At 50.3% G+C, this 17,712-nt stretch overlaps 1 protein-coding gene across 1 annotated transcript; it reads left to right on the top strand.

Annotated features, from left to right (window-relative positions):
• Positions 1 to 360: 360 nt before the first annotated feature.
• On the top strand, positions 361 to 16,141 carry TGM4 (transglutaminase 4). Its single transcript, XM_014958035.1, has 14 exons — positions 361 to 484; positions 5,404 to 5,583; positions 5,700 to 5,806; positions 6,076 to 6,205; positions 6,853 to 6,971; positions 8,837 to 8,944; positions 9,493 to 9,667; positions 10,115 to 10,253; positions 10,719 to 10,822; positions 11,663 to 11,914; positions 12,537 to 12,884; positions 14,196 to 14,365; positions 14,843 to 14,979; positions 15,836 to 16,141. The coding sequence occupies exons 1-14, from the start codon at positions 469 to 471 to the stop codon at positions 15,975 to 15,977; spliced, it is 2,127 nt and encodes a 708-aa protein (XP_014813521.1). The 5' UTR covers positions 361 to 468; the 3' UTR covers positions 15,978 to 16,141.
• Positions 16,142 to 17,712: the final 1,571 nt, after the last annotated feature.

Raw genomic sequence — 17,712 nt, 5'->3', positions numbered from 1 at the left:
ACTTGTCATCTGATTGTGCAAATCCACCTCACATGTGAGTCGGGATTTAAGTTTCGCTGTTTTTCAGGGTCTGACTATGTGCAGAGGGAGTTGTAGTCCTTTTTTTTTTTTTTTTTTTTTTTCGTACCGTCTTGAGGCAGAACTGCTGATTCAATATATGTTTTAAAAACCCTAGACCTTCTCTTTACTGTACAGAGACGCGGAGCGATCCCACATAGGGAACCAGACTACAGGAGGCTCAGCTCAGGCCCTGCTCAGTTTTTTTTTTTTTTTTTTTTTTTCCACGGGAACTTCCTTTCTCTAAACACCACCCCTTGGCAGTGGACCTGCTGACACCTCAGAGCAAGACACTGATAAAAAGGGCAGCCCGTCTTCCTTCTCCACACTCAGAAGCAAGAAGTGGCACAGGCTACTCAGCTCAGAAGCTGCTGGCATCGCAGGCACCTCGGGTCAAGAACACCAAGAACCATGAGCAGCTACTCTGGTGAGTTTTTAATGCTCCATGAGCAGCCTACGTGCCGTTTGGCGGGTCTCCTGCGGGGAGGATGGCAACTCCAGGGGTGGTGGAAGGTTTCTCATCCCTCCGACTGCTGGAGGTGACACCCTGGGGGAAAGGTGTCTCGGTGCCACCGCTGCTCTCAGGGGACAGGTCTGCTCCGGCTGCACAAACCCGGGTTTTGAGGGATGAGGAACCAACCGAAAAGCGCAAACCGCTTTTCATCGCTCCTCGTCAACCCGCAGACGTCTGGCTCTGCCGGTGATAAAAGGAAAGAAACGCGGCTTTTCTAAACTTGCTCTGCGTCAGGGGGAAAGGATTTTCTTTCTTTCAGGCTACTTAATCATGTAGATTACTGCTCTTTAAGGATGGTTTATGCTGCCTGACAGAAGTTTCAAAGTAACTGAAAAAGGGATTTATTGGGGCTTGAGCCCTGTCCCGTGGCCATCCTGCCTGCCCTATTGTTAGAAGATCCTGCACCTACCTAGAAAGGTGCCTGAGTCACTCCTGTAGCAGCTGCTGAACCATGACCGCTGGCCATGCTCCTGGGGACAGCCCAACCACAGGATGCCCAAAACCCCTGGGGTTTGGGATGGAGCTGAGCAGCTGTGCGTGCCTGCTGTAGAGCTGGGAGCAAGACTCCCCAGCCATCAGGAGGAGAAGGGTGTCCTGATAGAGCTCCGAGCCCTTCCATTTCACCACCTCCTTACTCTGGGTGTAGATGAGCTGATTTTCCAGGAAGTCTCGGACAGCAGCATCCTTGGGATGTGATCTCACATCTCAGGGATGTGAGAGAGCCTTTGCTGGAGGTTGAGCAAGGATGAGGAGCAAAGGCAGGTGAGCAAATTTTGCTCACTCTTGCAAAACTGCAGTTCCCATCCCACTTCCCTCCTGTCCTTCTGAGCAGCCCTTATTCCCACTGAAGCCAGGCATGCCATAAACACTCTGTTCCCAATTAGTGTGGTTTTTTTAGACCCCGTCACCTCACCCTTATGGAAAAAAGGCCCCGGGTCCTTACCAGTGCAAAGTCCTCACGTCCCCATTTTCAGTTTTTGTTCTGGGTGATGGTTGTGTTCTCCGAGCTCCAAACACCCTCCCAGGAAATCAGCATGCCATGGATTAGCGTTGGAAGGAGCTCTAGAAGGCATAAATCATGGAACTGGGAGATAAAAGTAGAAATGCTGGCTTGAAATTTCTTCTTAAAAAAAAAAAGAAAAAAAGGGAAAATGTTATCTGGCAGGATTTGGGTTTGTTTCTGGCCTGCCGCAGGAGCGAGCGCTGTCTTTTGTAGCTGGAGCCTCCGTCCCGTGAGCAGGCACGTTCTGGTTGTGCTCAGCTCTGCTGTACATCGTTAATTGCCAATTTGGCAAAGCAGGGTGCCTGCGGGCAGCCAGGCACGGGCTGTGTGGGTGCCTGTCCCCAGGCAGGAGGCAAAGGAAGAAGCCCGGAGCGGCTGGCGGGGGCTGCCCGGGGAGGGTGGGCAGTGGCCAAGCTCCCTTGGACGTGGCAATGGGTATGTTCCTTGGCGTGGGACACCACGCCATCCAGATCACAGGTTATCACGGGTGTGTTTGTGTAGGAATAAATGCAGTGCTGCTTGGGGACAGGTCCTTGGCACCACGTCCTGCCCCGTCAGGGCACACTCAAAGGCATCTGTTCTCTACAGTTTTTCTCTGCGCATCCTTGACGCTGGTGATTTCCAGAAACAAGGGGTGGAAATGCAGTCCCTGCGTTAGGAAATGCTGGAAGGACAGATTCCCCAGGGCCCTTCCCCTCAGACATCCCATGCATTCATCTCCCATATCCCTCCAAAGCCCTCTCCCATCACCAGGACGTTTCCTGGGAGCTTCTCAGCCCAGCACCAGGATTTCCGTAAGGAACAGGGTCAAGCAGCTTTGGTGGCTGGAGGTTTGTTAATGTGGAGGAATACACACTTCCCCTCCATCCTTTTCAAGAGGGTGAAGCAATTCCAGCTGAAATTTTTTTACTTATACACACACCCACCCCATTGCGCAAAAATATCAGCCTAAGGTTGGCATCTGGCAGGCAGCAAGCAAACAAAAAGCACTCAAAAACGATATCAGTTAACAAGAGGTGATGGTCAATTTTAAGTCTATTTGCTCTACCACTGATAACTGTTATGTAATTAAGATAAATATGATTTATATAGTTACTAAGAGGTAGTAGCCTGGTGGGGATCCGTGGGTTCAGTTTACTCAAGGCTGCAGCTGGCACCTGGCACAGGTCACGGTGGGAAGCGTGCCACTGATTTCAGCCTCCACCAGATCTGGCCCTGCCTGCGGCATCCCTCATGCCACAGCAGCTACCAGCAGATTTCAGCTTCTTCAACATTTTAGGTATGGCTCTTGTTGATAATCAGGTTAGCACGGTTGCCCTGGTTCCGTGCAGATCTGTCAAGACATTTTTGGGGAACTAATCCCTTCAACTATTATGCCGTTGACTTGCTAATTTCTAAGTTATCATAAGGGGTTTTAAAGTTCCTGACTCTCCCATGTCTTTGTCTGAATCACTTATGAGGCAAGTGATTTTGAGGTATTGTTACTCCCTACCGTTTACATGGAATTCATCCTTTAAGGATATTTAATGGGCAGGTACAAGACAGGTTAGACACTTCCAAAGAGATATTGCTTGGCCGCGTTCTGGCATGCTCCGGCTTCTCCTGTCACACCTGGGCAGCCTGCCACAGCCTGATGCAGTAACCCCCAAATCCCCACCTTCACTGAAAGCTGAAGGGCTTTCTCTTTGCCCGGGTTTTACTCCAGGGCTTTGATCTTCGCTCAGGTGTAGTGCCGGGTTGAGCCTCTCAGAGCCCCGCGGCCTTTCCGCAGCCCCGCTCCCACCCACGGTTGCAGGAGGGGAGAGCAGCCCGGGATACGGTGCTTTGAGATGCCCTGCCCTACAAAAACATCTGCTGTGGTGGGAAGGAACGGGACTGAGGCACCAGGCAGGGTCTCTCCCTGGAGTCCAAAGCTGGGCTGAAGTCAAATGGCAAAAGCTCCAGTTGGTGTGATGGTGGGAGGGCAGAGAGCTGCCCCCCGTGGTTAGCATCCCCCCAGACAGGCAGCATCTCTGCAGCACAGCTGGCTCCTGGCCCCAGACCTTCCTTGGGTGCTTGGGTTGTAGGAGAAACCCAGCCCCTGGAAAAAAAACCCACAAAGATTCACATATACAGACTTCTGTAAGAAGTTGACTAATGGCAGTTGTGGTATTATTTGGGACTAATTTTTGAGGGGGAAAATGCAAAAAGTCAGCCTCAGTCCTGAAAAAATCCCGTTTCCCAGGCTCATGGCATCCCAGAGACACTGGGGATCTCAGCAGTTGGAGGGAGTTGAATTTAAGCCTATTTGGTTCACTTCCAGTTCGACTCTGCGCACTATGTTTTGGAAGGAGCAATTACTGCTACTGTTAATTATTATTTGATAATCGTGAAGGGTGAGTTCAGTGCTAATATAAGGCTAGTCTTTGACCAGAGGGAAATTGGCTGACATAAAATCCCAACAGTGAGGTTTAATTTTCAAGCTGCCCTGTGGGAGCTGGGGACTGCTTGGGAGCATCACCTCTGAACGTGCCTTGGCAAGCAGCACTTTCTTCACCTGTCCATATTACTACTGCTATTCATACGCCTGCTATTACTACTGCTACTCTTGTTTTTATACCTGCAATAATGAAGAAACACTTGTAATACTCAAGGAGCTGATGCACCATGTGCCCAGCAAGGCGCGGGCGTGCAGCAAACAGGAGCTGCTGTCACAGCCTTGGCTTTGATGAGGTGCCACCAGCAAAGCAGTGGAGAGGATGGGGGCAAGGAGGAGAGGGTCCAGAGACATGCCAGGACCACGGGAGCTGCCCACGGGGATGCTGTGGGGGTCAGGACCTTTGGTGGGCTCCCATGTGAGATGCGCAGGGGAGTGGAGCTGCCCCAAAGCAGCTTTGGGGGTGGGATGCGGGTGCTCTGTCCCTGCTCCACCTTCAAGGGAGAAGCGAGATTTTCACAGAAGCAAGACTTTCAGTGTTGTAACAAAACCTGCAGTCGTGCCATCTTCCTGGCCCGTGGCGGGCTGCGGAGCCGGCTCATGGCTGCTGTTCCCCCCCAGCCAACTGGCAGCCTGCAAGGGCAGGCAGTGGGCCAGCAGACATGCATTTCCAGACAAGTGAGACCCCATTCCTAGACTTTTGGCTGGTGAGGAAGCAGCCCCAAGGGTGCGTGGCGGGCAGCTGCCTGTGAACTGAGGTGCTGGGATGCCAGCTGGGTGCCTGGCTGCTGGCAGGGCCAGAAATCCTCATGTTACATCTCCTGCTGCTGCTGCCTCCCTCAAGCTGCTCCTTCACCACTCACCTTGTCCCTGCTCCGGGGAGATTGCTGCAGCACCACCACCACTGCTGGCCTCCATGACCCATCCCAGCAACACAACTTTCCATATGCCTCTGTATATATACGCTAAGTAATTCTAGTCTAGTCTAGTCTAGCCTAATTCTAATTCTATTGCATTGCATTGCATATGTTATATGATAAGATACTATACTATATTGTATTTTTATATAGATATACTACAGTTAGTACAATATTGTGTGTGTGTATTATATACACACACATATATGCATATATATATACACACACATACATACATATATATATTTAAACTGTTGTACCACCCATTAGCTCTGTCGATCCTTGGTGTGATTCCTATATATACACACACATACACACATATATATATTTAAACTGTTGTACCATCCATTAGCTCTGGCGATCCTTGGTGTGATTCCCTGTGCTTAGACCACTGGACAGTTTGATGCTTTGATGCCTCCACTAAGAAGAAGAAGAAAACTGTCTTTCCTGAGCAATTCACCACCACCCTCCTTTTCTCTTTCTCCCTCTCTGCCAGGATCTGACTTGAAGGTCACTGGGGTTGACTTCCTCAAGAGCCAGAACACCCGCCTGCACCACACAGATGGGTACAACATCAAGAACCTGGTGGTGCGGCGTGGGCAGGCCTTTCAGATCCAGCTCACCTTCAGTAGGGACCTGAAGGCCTCTGACAAGCTGGCGCTGCGTTTCGGCATCGGTAAGTAGGTCACCCCTCCGTGGCCATCAGGCAAAGCAGGAGAGCCCCGGCAGCCTCCATCAGCCTGTTGCAGACCCGTGCAACCCTCCCACATCTCTTGTTGGGGTTGTTTCCAGGTGAAAAGCCCATGAAACCCAGGGGGAGCCTGCTGTCGCTGAACCCAAGGCGGGAGCCGGACTTCAGCGGGTGGCAAATCTCCATCGTCAAGAGCAACGGCAAAGAGGTAGAGCCCACGGGCCATGCTCCAACGCAACACCAACACGTTGGGAGCATCCCCCATCCTGCTTCCCCTTAGCCCTGTAATCTTAGGTGGGCAGCAGCCTTGCCCTGTTTAATTCGTTGAGGGGTCTGCGCACGCGGGATGCGCCCCATCCTTCTTCCTTCCCCCACATCCCTGTGGCCACCACATTCCGTGCTCCTCCTGTACTCGTGGCCATGCCTCTGGCTGTTGGGGAGGGTCCATCATGCCATCTCTCCTCGTCTCCTCCCCAGTGCCTGCTGTCTGTCACCAGCTCACCCAGCGCCCCGGTGGGAATATACAGCCTGAACGTAAAGACTGGGACTAACATGTACAAGCCCGAGAATGGCGCTATCTACCTTCTGTTCAATCCTTGGTGCAAAGGTGAGTGGTCTCTCAAACAGTGCTCATAATTGCTCCTGCCAGGGATGGTCCCTTGAGGAGCTCCTCCTTGCATTTTCCCTCCTTTCTTTTCCTCATACATTGCTTTTTACCCCTAAAACACCAGAAGCAGCATCCTCACAGAGCCAGTGGGAAGCTGGGCAGTAGCAAGGAGCCAGCTCCTCACTGGGGAGTCCCCAGTGCCCGGTTAAAGGGCATCTGTCTATCACCTCTGCACCTCCATGTCACCTCTCTCTGTTTCCCTGGGCCAGCACAAAAGTTAACTGAGAAGTCTGGGTTGGCTTAAAATCCAGATAAAAAAATAACCAGACAGAAAACGTGCATGGTTGGTTGGCATCTAGTCCCCCAGTTCTCTCTGCTGTCCACCCAGTCCGCTAAAGTGTTTGTTCAGACAGAAGTGTTTCACCAAAATGGCCATGTAGCAGTAGTCCTACATGGGTAAAATAAAGAGTAGTCTTACAGGAAATTCTTCCACTGGAGGAAAAAAACAGTGAGTGCTGCACAATCATCATTTGGTGTGAATCTTTCCAACCACCAGCTCCCCCAGTTTAGCTTTCCAAGGAAAATGTTGTACAGTGTGTGTGCAAACCAACTAACATCTGAGGGTTGTTTGGTTTTCTTTGTCCCAGATGATGTTGTCTTCCTGGATGATGAGGCGCAAAGAAAGGAGTATGTGCTCAACGATACAGGCTACATCTATGTCGGATCCGCATACAGCATATACAATAGACCCTGGAATTTCGGGCAGGTAAAAACCAGCTGTCTTGTTGGCGTTATTACCCTTATTTGCTTTTTCTCCCTTAGGTGCTCATTTCAATGAATTAGACCTATAGACAGTTTAAGCTCTTGAGTAGCTCAAAGTGCTTGGATAATCATGACAGCTTCACTGGAAGTGCTCACCTGCTTAATCTGTGTGCTTAAGTGTTTTCCCCAGCCACACCTTCCCAACGGGGTTTAATGGCACCTTTATAGTCAGATCACAAGCCCCCCAGCATAGGACACAGGGGACAGAGAGACGGTACAGCAGAGGGCTACAAAGATCATGAGGGGCCTGGACCATCTCTCTCACGAAGAAAAGCTGAGGAACTTGGGTCTTTTTAGTCTGGAGAAGAGAAGGCTTAGGGGGACTCTGATCAACACCTTTAAATACTTCAAGGGTGGGTGTCAAGAAGATGGGGCCAGTCTTTTTTCGGTGGTGCCAAGGGACCGAACGGGCAAAAACTTGACCATAAGAAGTTCCATCTAAACATGAGGAGGAACTTCTTTCCTGTGAGGGTTGCAGAGCCCTTGAAGAGGCTGCCCAGAGAGGTGGTGGAGTCTCCTTCTCTGGAGACTTTCAAAACCCACCTGGACTCGTTCCTGCACAACCTGCTCTAGGTGGACCTGCTCTGGCAGGGGGTTGGACTAGATGATCTCCAGAGGTCCCTCCCAACCTCATATCATTCTGTGACTCTGTGACAGAGTATTTCTGGTTGAAAAGAGTCCTCTTGGCTCTCATGCAACATAGCAGTTGTTGGTAACTGGCTCCCGAGCTGTGAAGAGGGGCAAAATAATCTGATGCTCTACCTGTTGCATGATGATCTAGGAAATACAGGGGAAAAGCACTGGCAGAGGTTGTCATTGTTGGAGTGGTGCCTTCCCCGACTGCATGGTGAACTGTTGGGTTCAGGACACAATCAGCCTGCCTCCTCAGGAAGGGTGTTCCTCCATGGTGCCTCTGAGATAATTCCAGTGGAGTGGAACGACAAACTCACTCAGGCTAGAGATAAGAGGTGGATGCTGGAGCAGATTTATTTACATTCTATAGGAAGCACACAGACATACAAATGGAGCATCCTGCACTCCATTCAGACATACTTCCCCACTAGGACATGTTGGAATTTGGGGGAAAAGGGGTTTTCTTTTTTTTTTTTTTTTGTATTTCGTTTTTTTAAGTCTGTGATTTCAAGCTGCCAGATAGAGACAGCCCAGCAAAAGTGTTGGTGTTGATGCCTTTGCTGAGAAGGGGCCAAAGGGCATTGCCCAGAGGGCTGTCCCTATCCTAATATTTATTCTCCCATTATGCAATGAGGATTGATATTGCTATTCTGCCAAGCTTCACTGGATCAGACGTTTGACACCTCTGTGAATAGGACCTAAGGGCGCTTTATCAGTAATTGCCAATTAGGAATCTTTTCCTGTAATAATCTGCATTTATGTACCTTTTCTTTTTCCCAGGGTTCATTTTGTACCTATGTCAATAGAACTGAATATCTGTAGCGCTCTTAAGTTCTCATTACTCTTGTGAGTAATTTGCAGGATTGCAAGGAAATGACGTAGGTGACTTAGGACAACTCACAGGAGTAAAGATTGCTGGGTCGGGTTCCAACTGTGTTTGCAAGACACATGAGACAGGCTTTTTTCTTTCAAGGTGGGTTTTCATTTAGGCCCTTCTTTGGACAGAACAGCTGTAGGAAGCCCCGTAGGCTTGAAAATTGCATATCATAGAAGAAGTTTAGAAGGTAGGACTAGTCAGAGAGTTTCCTCCAAATATTTAGATAGACTTTGCAGTGATTGAGCTAATCCTGTTTTAGAATGGTGTATAAAAATGTCTTCACTTTCTCTCCAAAACAGTTTGAGGAATTCGTCTTGGATGCCTGCATGTATCTGCTGGACAAAAGTAATCTCAGGCTGAACAGTAGAAGGGATGCTGTGCTTGTGTCCAGAGCCATGTCTGCTTTGGTATGCCTCTCTCGGAAAAGTTCTTTTCTCCTCCACCTTTCCCTCTTCCTACTTACTTGCTTTTCTTCCCCCGGGGTCCTGAACAATGTTTCAGGATGCATCTGAAATGGGTTCCTTTGGGAAACCACAAGGAAAGAGCCAGAGGCATTTTGGGTGGAGGGAAGAGGCAAGCAAAATACAGCATCTCCCCACCTCCAAAGCTTGCAGATGCCCTGGCAGTTGTCCTTCCCCAGCAGCTGTGTGGGGAGAGCCAACACAAGGGTTGTGTTTTGGGAGGCAACTGCCCTCTGCAGTGGGACCCTTCTGGGAGCTCTGGCGTTGAGGGTACAAGATGTAAAGTGTGTTACAGCAGCAGTGCCACCTCCCTCTAGATATCCAGGTGGAGGGTTTCCAACCAGAGCAGCCTCCAACTGGCACCAGCAGCCTTACTGGGTGCCACAGGGCCGTGGGGTACCTGGGGAGGCACAGGGTGGGCAAAGAACCTTGGGGTTTAAGCCTCATTCAGCCTCATCCCTATATTTTTCTCCTTCACATGTGTGTGGCCACAGGTTAATGCCAACGATGACAGTGGTGTCCTGCTGGGGAACTGGTCAGGGAATTACGACAGAGGGACCTCCCCTTTGGATTGGATGGGGAGCGTCTCCATTTTGCAGGAGTACTACAAAACGAAGAAGCCCGTCTCTTACGGTCAATGCTGGGTCTTCGCAGGAGTCCTCACTACAGGTAAAGAGGGAACTGTCTCCCTCCTCTGATATCCTAATTACTGGGCTAGTAACCCAAATTGCCGTGCCTCTGAGCTCAGGGGGTCTTATCCATGAGTATAAATACCTGATGGGAGGCAGTGGGGCAAACAGAGCCAGGCTTTTCTCAGTGGTGCCCAGTGACAGGACCAGAGGTGATGGGCACAACGTGTAACGCAGGAGCTTCTCTCTGCATATGGGAAAAAAGATCTTCTCACTGTGAGGATGACCAAGCACCGGCACAGGTTGCCCAGAGAGGTTGTGGAGTCTCCATCTTTGGAGAAATTCAAAAGCCACCTGGACATGGTCCTGGGCAGCCTGCTCTAGAGGACCCTGGGTGGGTAGAGGGGTTGGATGAGAAGATCCCCACTGGCACCCACCAACCCAAGTGATTTTTGGTGACCCTGTGTTTTGTCTGTCCGTGCTGCAGTCATGCGCTGCTTGGGGATCCCGTCCCGCTGCGTGAGTAACTTCAACTCGGCGCACGACACAGATGAGAACCTGAGAGTTGACATTTACCTGAACGAATTTGGAGAAAAGCTGAACCGGATGTCCCTCGACTCCGTCTGGTACTGCTAATGCTTTCTATCCCCCATGCCACCCCACAGCACCGTGTTTCCTAGTCCAATCAACCCTTCCTTTGAGAATTAGGAGAGGGTTCTTCACTGTGAGGGTGGTGGAGCACTGGAACAGGTTGCCCAGGGAGGTGGTTGAGGCCCCTTCCCTGGAGATATTCAAGGAGAGGCTCGACGAGGCCCTGGGCAACCTGGTCTAGTTGGGGGTGTCCCTGCTGACTGCGGGGAGGTCGGACGAGATGACCTTTGGAGGTCCCTTCCGGCCTGGGCAATTCTGTGATTCTATGAATTCCCCTACTGCTTTGGGTTTGCTGCCTGGGAGGGAGAGTGAGAGACTGGGGTTTCAGAGGGTGACATGCAAATCCCCATTAAACCTGCCCTTAGGGATTAAAAAAGGAGACCGTGCCTCTTCTGACTGTAACAGCTCACTCTTTTTCTTTCCAACCCAAATGCATGCAGGAACTTCCATGTGTGGAACGATGTCTGGATGAAGCGGACAGACCTGCCATCAGGGTTTGATGGCTGGCAGGCCATTGATTCAACCCCTCAGGAGCAAAGTCAAGGTAGGATTTGCCTAGAAAGGCTCTTCTGCAACTCCCAAGGGAGGCAGGGAACATTTCATATGAAAACCATGGTTCCCCAGTCAGCAAAACAGGCAGTCCTCATGCACACCTTCACATACTTGGGCAGTGACATCCTAAAGCTGATCCCAGTGCTGCCATCTGAGCCCAGGATGGGAGGAACAGCATTTCTTAGCAGACAGAAAACCAACCTTTGTAGGACACTGCGGGGACACAAATGTCATTTCAGAGGTTAGAGCACACAGCTAGAAATCAGAGCTAATTTCTCTTTCCACCATCCTCTGATTTCTTTGGGGAAGTTGAGGACTCAAAGCAGTCTGTAGTAAGAGGTGCCACAGCTTTCCCCCACAAAGATGCTTTCCGGAGAGCTTTCCTGAGGAAGTCATGAGTCTGTTCATTGGTAAATGAGAGGAGTGACTGCCAAAAACCAGTGACTACCCTCCCTACACAGATGCAGGGAATTTGGAGGTGGGAAAGAAAACATTAATCCTCAAGACTGTGCAGAAATTCGGTTATTGCCAGGAGATCAAAAACAGGTGGCTGGAGTCAATTGACTCCATCACCAAGCCATGACTTTCAAACTTTAAAATTATTTGAGAGGAAACACAGAGAAGCTCTTACTAGACCTTGGTCATCTATGAAAAAGCCCAACCAGCTGTGGGATAAATGGGGGCTTTTGACATTCAATATTGAGGAATATTTACTAGTAAGAGTCAACTACCATGGCCACAGATTCCTGCTTGGGTGGGTCGGAGGGCAGAACAAAAATTGGAGGCTCTGCTCATATTTGGAAAAGTAAATGGTGTTGAATGCACTTCCTAGGTATATTCCAGTGTGGTCCATGCCCGCTGAAGGCTATCCGAGATGGAGATGTCTATTTGCCCTATGACAGCAAGTTTGTGTATGCGGAGGTGAACGCTGACAAAGTCTACTGGGTCGTCAAGAAAGTGAACGGCAGGGATAAGTACTTCAAGATCAACACGGAGACCCAAGGCATCGGCGTGAACATAAGCACCAAAGCCGTGGGGCGGGACACGCGGCAAGACATCACCTCAGAGTACAAGTTCCGTGAAGGTGACTGCTCCCCATCCTTTAAAGTAGTGCCAAAAAGGAAACCCTTGGCCGTGTAGGTCACCCAACAGCACTTTGTCCAGGAGAAAACAGGAGGGGTAGCTGCAGTGGAAAAGCCCGTGTAAGGCCTGGAGACCTGGGGGAGGCATTGCTGCTCCTGGGCATCTTCATGCCCGCAGTGACACCTATAGGTTGCTCCTCAGGGACAGAGAAAGAAATGGGCTGAGTGACCAAGCTAGTGGTCGGACCTACTGTTCCTTCATTTCTTCATTAATCTTCTTCTCGTCCTTCCATTCCCCATATTGGAAACAAAGAAAAGCCCCACATTCCCTCCCCAAGGTGCTCAGATCCAGCCACGTGGTGCTGGACTGTTAAACCCTTCCCAGAGAGGAGTGGGAAAATCTTAGGCTGAAAAATTTAAGAGCATCCATCCTCTAAGAAATTCTTCTAGTCCATAATGCTACAATTAGATCTGGTGGTGGCGTAAACCAAGAGGGTGTCTTGAGCAGAGGCTGGAGGTGCCCTGACACCCTTTCTGCTCAGCAGCAGAAGCATAAATAAAGGGAAGATGGCTCTGTGTGAAAGGCAGAGATACAGCTATCACCCACCTTTTTTCTTCATCCAGGCTCCGAAGAGGAAAGGAAGTCCATGCAAAAAGCTACCTCCTTCATACGCCCTTCAGGATTGGGAATTCGGGCACGCTTCGCTGCAACGATGTCTGTGGAGGACGCGGACCCCAAGGCCGGGGTCCTGCGTGAGACAGTCTCCAAGTCTGGGCTGCAGCTTGAGATAAACAATACAGAAGTTTTGTATCCTGGCAATCCCCTTGAGATGGCCATCACAGTGAAGACCTCTACTCCTGGGAGGTGGACCATCAATCTTGCCGGCTCCTGCCAGCTGCAGTCCTATACTGGGAAAGTTGAGGCCAGCCTTGGATATGTCAAGGAGACCGTCCAGCTTGAAGGCAATTCCGGTAGGCATGGAAATCTTGCTGTGTTCTTTGGGCTATTTACTGTGTCACTCTGGGGTTTCACTTGAGCTGGTTCACAATAGCTCCATGATAGGTCTGTGCATGGCTCTGTGAGGTACCAAGACCTGAAATTGTCTGACTGCTACCTGCCTCTCTTGTTACTGCATGTGGGAGTCTCAGTGATAGGCTGGGATCCCACTGCAGTGGGGACCAAACCCTGGAGGCCCTCTCCCTGCTACAACACCAATGAGGTGGTGAGAAACGCATCAGCATGGGCAGACAGATGTTTTCACGGTGTGAGCGAAGCGCGCTGCAGCATCTCCTCCTGTCCTCACCGTGTGAGCATCAAAGATGCCACCACAGGCTTCGAGTGTGTCCACGTTGAGTCAGATCCCTCACAGGATTGAGTTGGCTGGAAATTTCAGCCTTTTTTTTTTTTGTTTGTTCTTGTGCCTGCCACTCTGAGCTGATCAACCACCAGCTGGTGGTGGTGCTGCTGAATGTTATGTTCCAAATTCACCCAAGCAAGTTTCCACCTCATAGCTTTGAATGACGCGGGTTGCATTTCTGATCCCCAGCAATGAATGGCACTGAAATTTGCTCAGCAAGAGACTAACGAGTGATGAATAATTAACAGCACTTGCTCCTTCCAAGCATGAGTCACTCGTAAAAAAAAAAGAAATAAATGGTGTTTTCAGGCGAATATTGTGGCTGTCAAAATGCAGCAGGGCAGGACACAAAGGTAGCTACAGATATTTGGAGATCAAAATAGGCTTTTTTTTATTATTATTTGATTCCCAGAAGCTGGGAAATCTCAAAGCTAAAGCCATGTTCAGAGTCCAGCGCTGCTGACTCCAGAGCTTTTCTGAGCCACTGGAAGCTTGTCCAGACACCTGAAGATAAAATCTGAAGTGAAAGGAAAGCTGCTAATTTTATAGCAAGTAGTGCCTCGGAGAAACCCCAGGGGACACAGGCTTAAACGTACCCTCCCTCATGCTCCTCTGCCTCCTCCTGAGTGCCAGGGCAGCAGAGGACGAGGGCTGCTGAGATGCTGGATGTGAGCCCAAGCCAGCACCCAGCTTGGCAAGGAGATGGTGTGGGCTCAGCTGCCCCTTCCCGTGGGCTGTGTGTGCTGGGGACCACTCACTGAGCTGGAGCTTGCCACCACAGGACCTCCAGCTCTGACCAAAAGCAGGATGGTCTCAGCAAATACTCCTCATCCTGCACCCTGGAGGCACCAGCCACCAGAGCCAAATTTGCCATCCAGTTCGTGGGTATGTGATGAAGGACCGAGTCGTGTTTTCTCTCCCACAGAGACAAAGATCCCTCTGAAAATCGCAGCCGACTCATACATGAAGACACTGGCCTCGGTGGAAGATGAAGTGCTCATCCACATCACCGCCATTGCTGAGGTCCAGGGAACAGATGACAAACTGACCAAGGAGACGACGATGAGATTTGAGTACCCTCCCATCACCGTCCAGGTGAGGCAGCCACCACCCCGACTCCTCGGGGATGAGGGTTCAAGCCCTGCTCACTGTAACACCATGGTGGTGGTAGCATTCCCAGGGTGGTCACCCAAGCAGCTACCTCCTGGGATGCTCAGTCCTCAGCCTTTTATTTGGCTATTCAACCTTTATTTGAAGGTTGAGCCAGCCATGACATGAAGATTTTATTGCCCCATCTAAAACAGGGGCTGCTGGAGGGAAGGGGATGGAAGAGGACAGTGTACAGTGACCATCTCTGACCCCACAGCTCTACCTCCTGAAGAAAACATGTGTTGAGGAGCCAGAGAGAAGAGCTGGGGCAGAGCACATGGTGCTGTGGGAGGGTGGAAAGGATATGGAGGTTGTCCCCCACCACACTGGTGGTGAGGAGCAAAGTGGCAGCAGCTCTGGCATCTTTATTATCTCTCTGGTCACCAGCATTTAGGTTTGTTTCTTTCTTTCCTCTCCTGCCAGATGCCAGAAATGGCCAAACTGAACGAGGACTTCGCCTGTTCCTTCATCTTCAAGAACAAGCTGAACGTGCCCCTGGACAACTGCAAGCTGCTGGTGGAGGGCTTGGGCATATTTAAGATGGCAACATTTGATCAGGGGTAAGGAGATGAACCCAGTATGAAATGAGCGTGGCAGGACTCTGCTTTGTTTCTGTTTCCTTTCTGTTTGTTTTTTATTTATTTCCCTTAAAGAAGCAGTTAGGGGATCTGGAGTAAGCCATGTTTGAAACCGTGCTGCTCTTGTGTGCAGTCCATGCAACAGAAAGACCCACACACTGAGAGATAAGGACCCCCACAGAGGTTGGGGTGCTCAGGGCGTTCAGGCACGACAGGGGCTCTCCCCCTGCTCCTGCTGTGATGCCAGCGTGAACATAGCTGCTTCCTTCAGAGCCAGATTTAGTCCTTCAGCAGTAACGGGGAAGTCTGGGGAAGGTCCTCAGAATGGCTGGGACCACCAGCCAGTGCCACTGTGCTGAGCCCCGCTTACTGCATGTTTGTCACAGGAGAAGGGAAACACCCTCTCTGGAGGCACTAATGGGATCTTCTAATGGGCACAAACTTGAACATAAGAAGTTCCATATAAACATGAGGAGGAACTTCTTCACTTTGAGAGTGGCAGAGCCCTGGAAGAGGCTGCCCAGAGAAGTGGTGGAGTCTCCTTCTCTGGAGACATTAAAAACCCACCTGGACACGTTCCTGTGCAACCTGCTCTGGGTGGACCTGCTTTGGCAGGGGGATTGGACTAGATGATCTCCAGAGGTCCCTTCCAACCTCCTATCATTCTGTGACACTATTCTTTCTCTACAACTACACTCTTTATATACTATTAGATAGATAGATACTCTTAGATATAGATACTATTCCCTAAAGCTATTTCTTCAAGTGAAACGGTTTGAAAGTGGCAAATGAGAACCATAACTGATGCTGGGACTATTTGTTTTTTCATTCTCCTTAGGGATGTAAAGCCTGGTAGGATCATCAAGTCTGAAGTAATATGCACTCCAACAAGAGTAGGAGAGAAGAAAATAGTAGCCAAGCTGACCTCGGCCCAGATCAAAGCCATCTCCGTGGAGAAGGCCATCACCGTCAGCGAGTAGGAGCAATTCCTCGGCAGGCTGTACATGGTGGCCTCACTAGACACATACCCCGCTGCATGTCTCAGGCACTTCTTGCCTCCTTGGTTGCTGGATAGTAATCTCAAAGTAAATAGCAAAAATCCCATTAAGTTAAAGGAATTAAACTAACTGATTTAGAGGGCGCGGTTGCAATAGCAAAAATCCCATTAAGTTAAAGGAATTAAACTGATTTAGAGGGTGCGGTTGCGTTGATTGCAGTTAATCGTGATTCAACAAATAAAGGTGGTTAAAATCGACTGTGTGGTTGGGTTGTATGTTATGGTTGGGTGGGGATGGCTCGGAGCCCGTGGGGGGGACATTCCCACCCCACGCTGGGGATTGGAGCTCGAAGGTGCTGGGTTCAGCCAGCGGTGGGTGTGCGCCCGGGGGGGTGTTTCACAGCTGCTTGGCTGTCTGGGATGTGGTCCTCATGGGAGGCCACCTAGGGACCTCACCACACCACAGGCTGCTCAAGAAACTTTTTAAACAACTCCCTCCTGAGTGATTCCCTCTCCCTCCCAGCTAGCTCGCTGGGGAACACACCAGCATACAACTGGTCTTGTCTTCAGACAACAAAAAGAGCAAACTTTGCACAGTCTCCCCAACCACCCTTTGTCACACATCTTCCTTTCCTCCCACCCACTTTCTTTTGGGGGTTTTCAGGCATTTTTTGGAAGAAGTACCATCTCCAGCACCATTACCAGCGCTTCCCTGGAAACTTATAAACACACATTGGACCTTGATGGTGATGTATGGCTGGACCCCTTCCAGCCACAGTCACGTCAAAGGAGAAAACAGCTGTGCACAGCTGGAGCCCACCCAGCCCCACCGCTGAGCTGAACATCTCAGCACCTTCTAAGTCCACCGGTGGCAAGGGATGGCTCTGCTCCACAGCAACGTGGCCAGCAGCAGCAGTCAGGCACTGGGGTTTCCAGCATTTCCGCAAGGAAAGAGGAAATGGAGCCAGCCAGAAGTGTAGGGGTTTATTTAAAAGGCAAATTTTAGGAATATTAGGAAGAATTACCTTACTGAGAGGGTGGTCAGGCACTGGAACATTCTGCCCAGGGAGGTGGTGGAGTCGCCATCCCTGGAGGTATTTAAGAAACGCGTAGACATGGCACTTCAGGGCATGCTCTAGTGCCCGAGATTGTTGGTTTGTGCCTGTTTGTGGGTGTTTGGTTTTTTTGGTTTTTGGGGTTTTTTTTTGTGGTTGGACTTGATCATCTCAAAGGTCCCTTCCAGCCATGAAGATTTCATGACTCTGTGAAACGCTGAAGCATTAGGGCTGTAGAGTGGAAAAAAGAAATGGCATCCCACCCCACGCTGGGGATTGGAGCTCGAAGGTGCTGGGTTCAGCCAGCGGTGGGTGTGCACCCGGGGGGGTGTTTCACAGCTGCTTGGCTGTCTGGGATGTGGTCCTCATGGGAGGCCACCTAGGGACCTCACCACACCACAGGCTGCTCAAGAAACTTTTTAAACAACTCCCTCCTGAGTGATTCCCTCTCCCTCCCAGCTAGCTCGCTGGGGAACACACCAGCATACAACTGGTCTTGTCTTCAGACAACAAAAAGAGCAAACTTTGCACAGTCTCCCCAACCACCCTTTGTCACACATCTTCCTTTCCTCCCACCCACTTTCTTTTGGGGGTTTTCAGGCATTTTTTGGAAGAAGTACCATCTCCAGCACCATTACCAGCGCTTCCCTGGAAACTTATAAA

The sequence above is a fragment of the Calidris pugnax genome, unplaced genomic scaffold (genome assembly GCF_001431845.1).
Source record: "Calidris pugnax isolate Ruff unplaced genomic scaffold, ASM143184v1 scaffold364, whole genome shotgun sequence".
Lineage (NCBI taxonomy): Eukaryota > Metazoa > Chordata > Aves > Charadriiformes > Scolopacidae > Calidris > Calidris pugnax.
The sequence above is the reverse complement of the archived record's forward strand: the minus strand, read 5'-3'. Positions and strand labels throughout refer to the sequence as shown.

Coding starts and splice junctions, on each gene's coding strand:
- TGM4 (XM_014958035.1), top strand. Junction 10,823..11,662: donor CCCTCAGGAGCAAAGTCAAG/GTAGGATTTGCC, acceptor TGCACTTCCTAG/GTATATTCCAGTGTGGTCCA. Junction 14,980..15,835: donor ATGGCAACATTTGATCAGGG/GTAAGGAGATGA, acceptor CATTCTCCTTAG/GGATGTAAAGCCTGGTAGGA.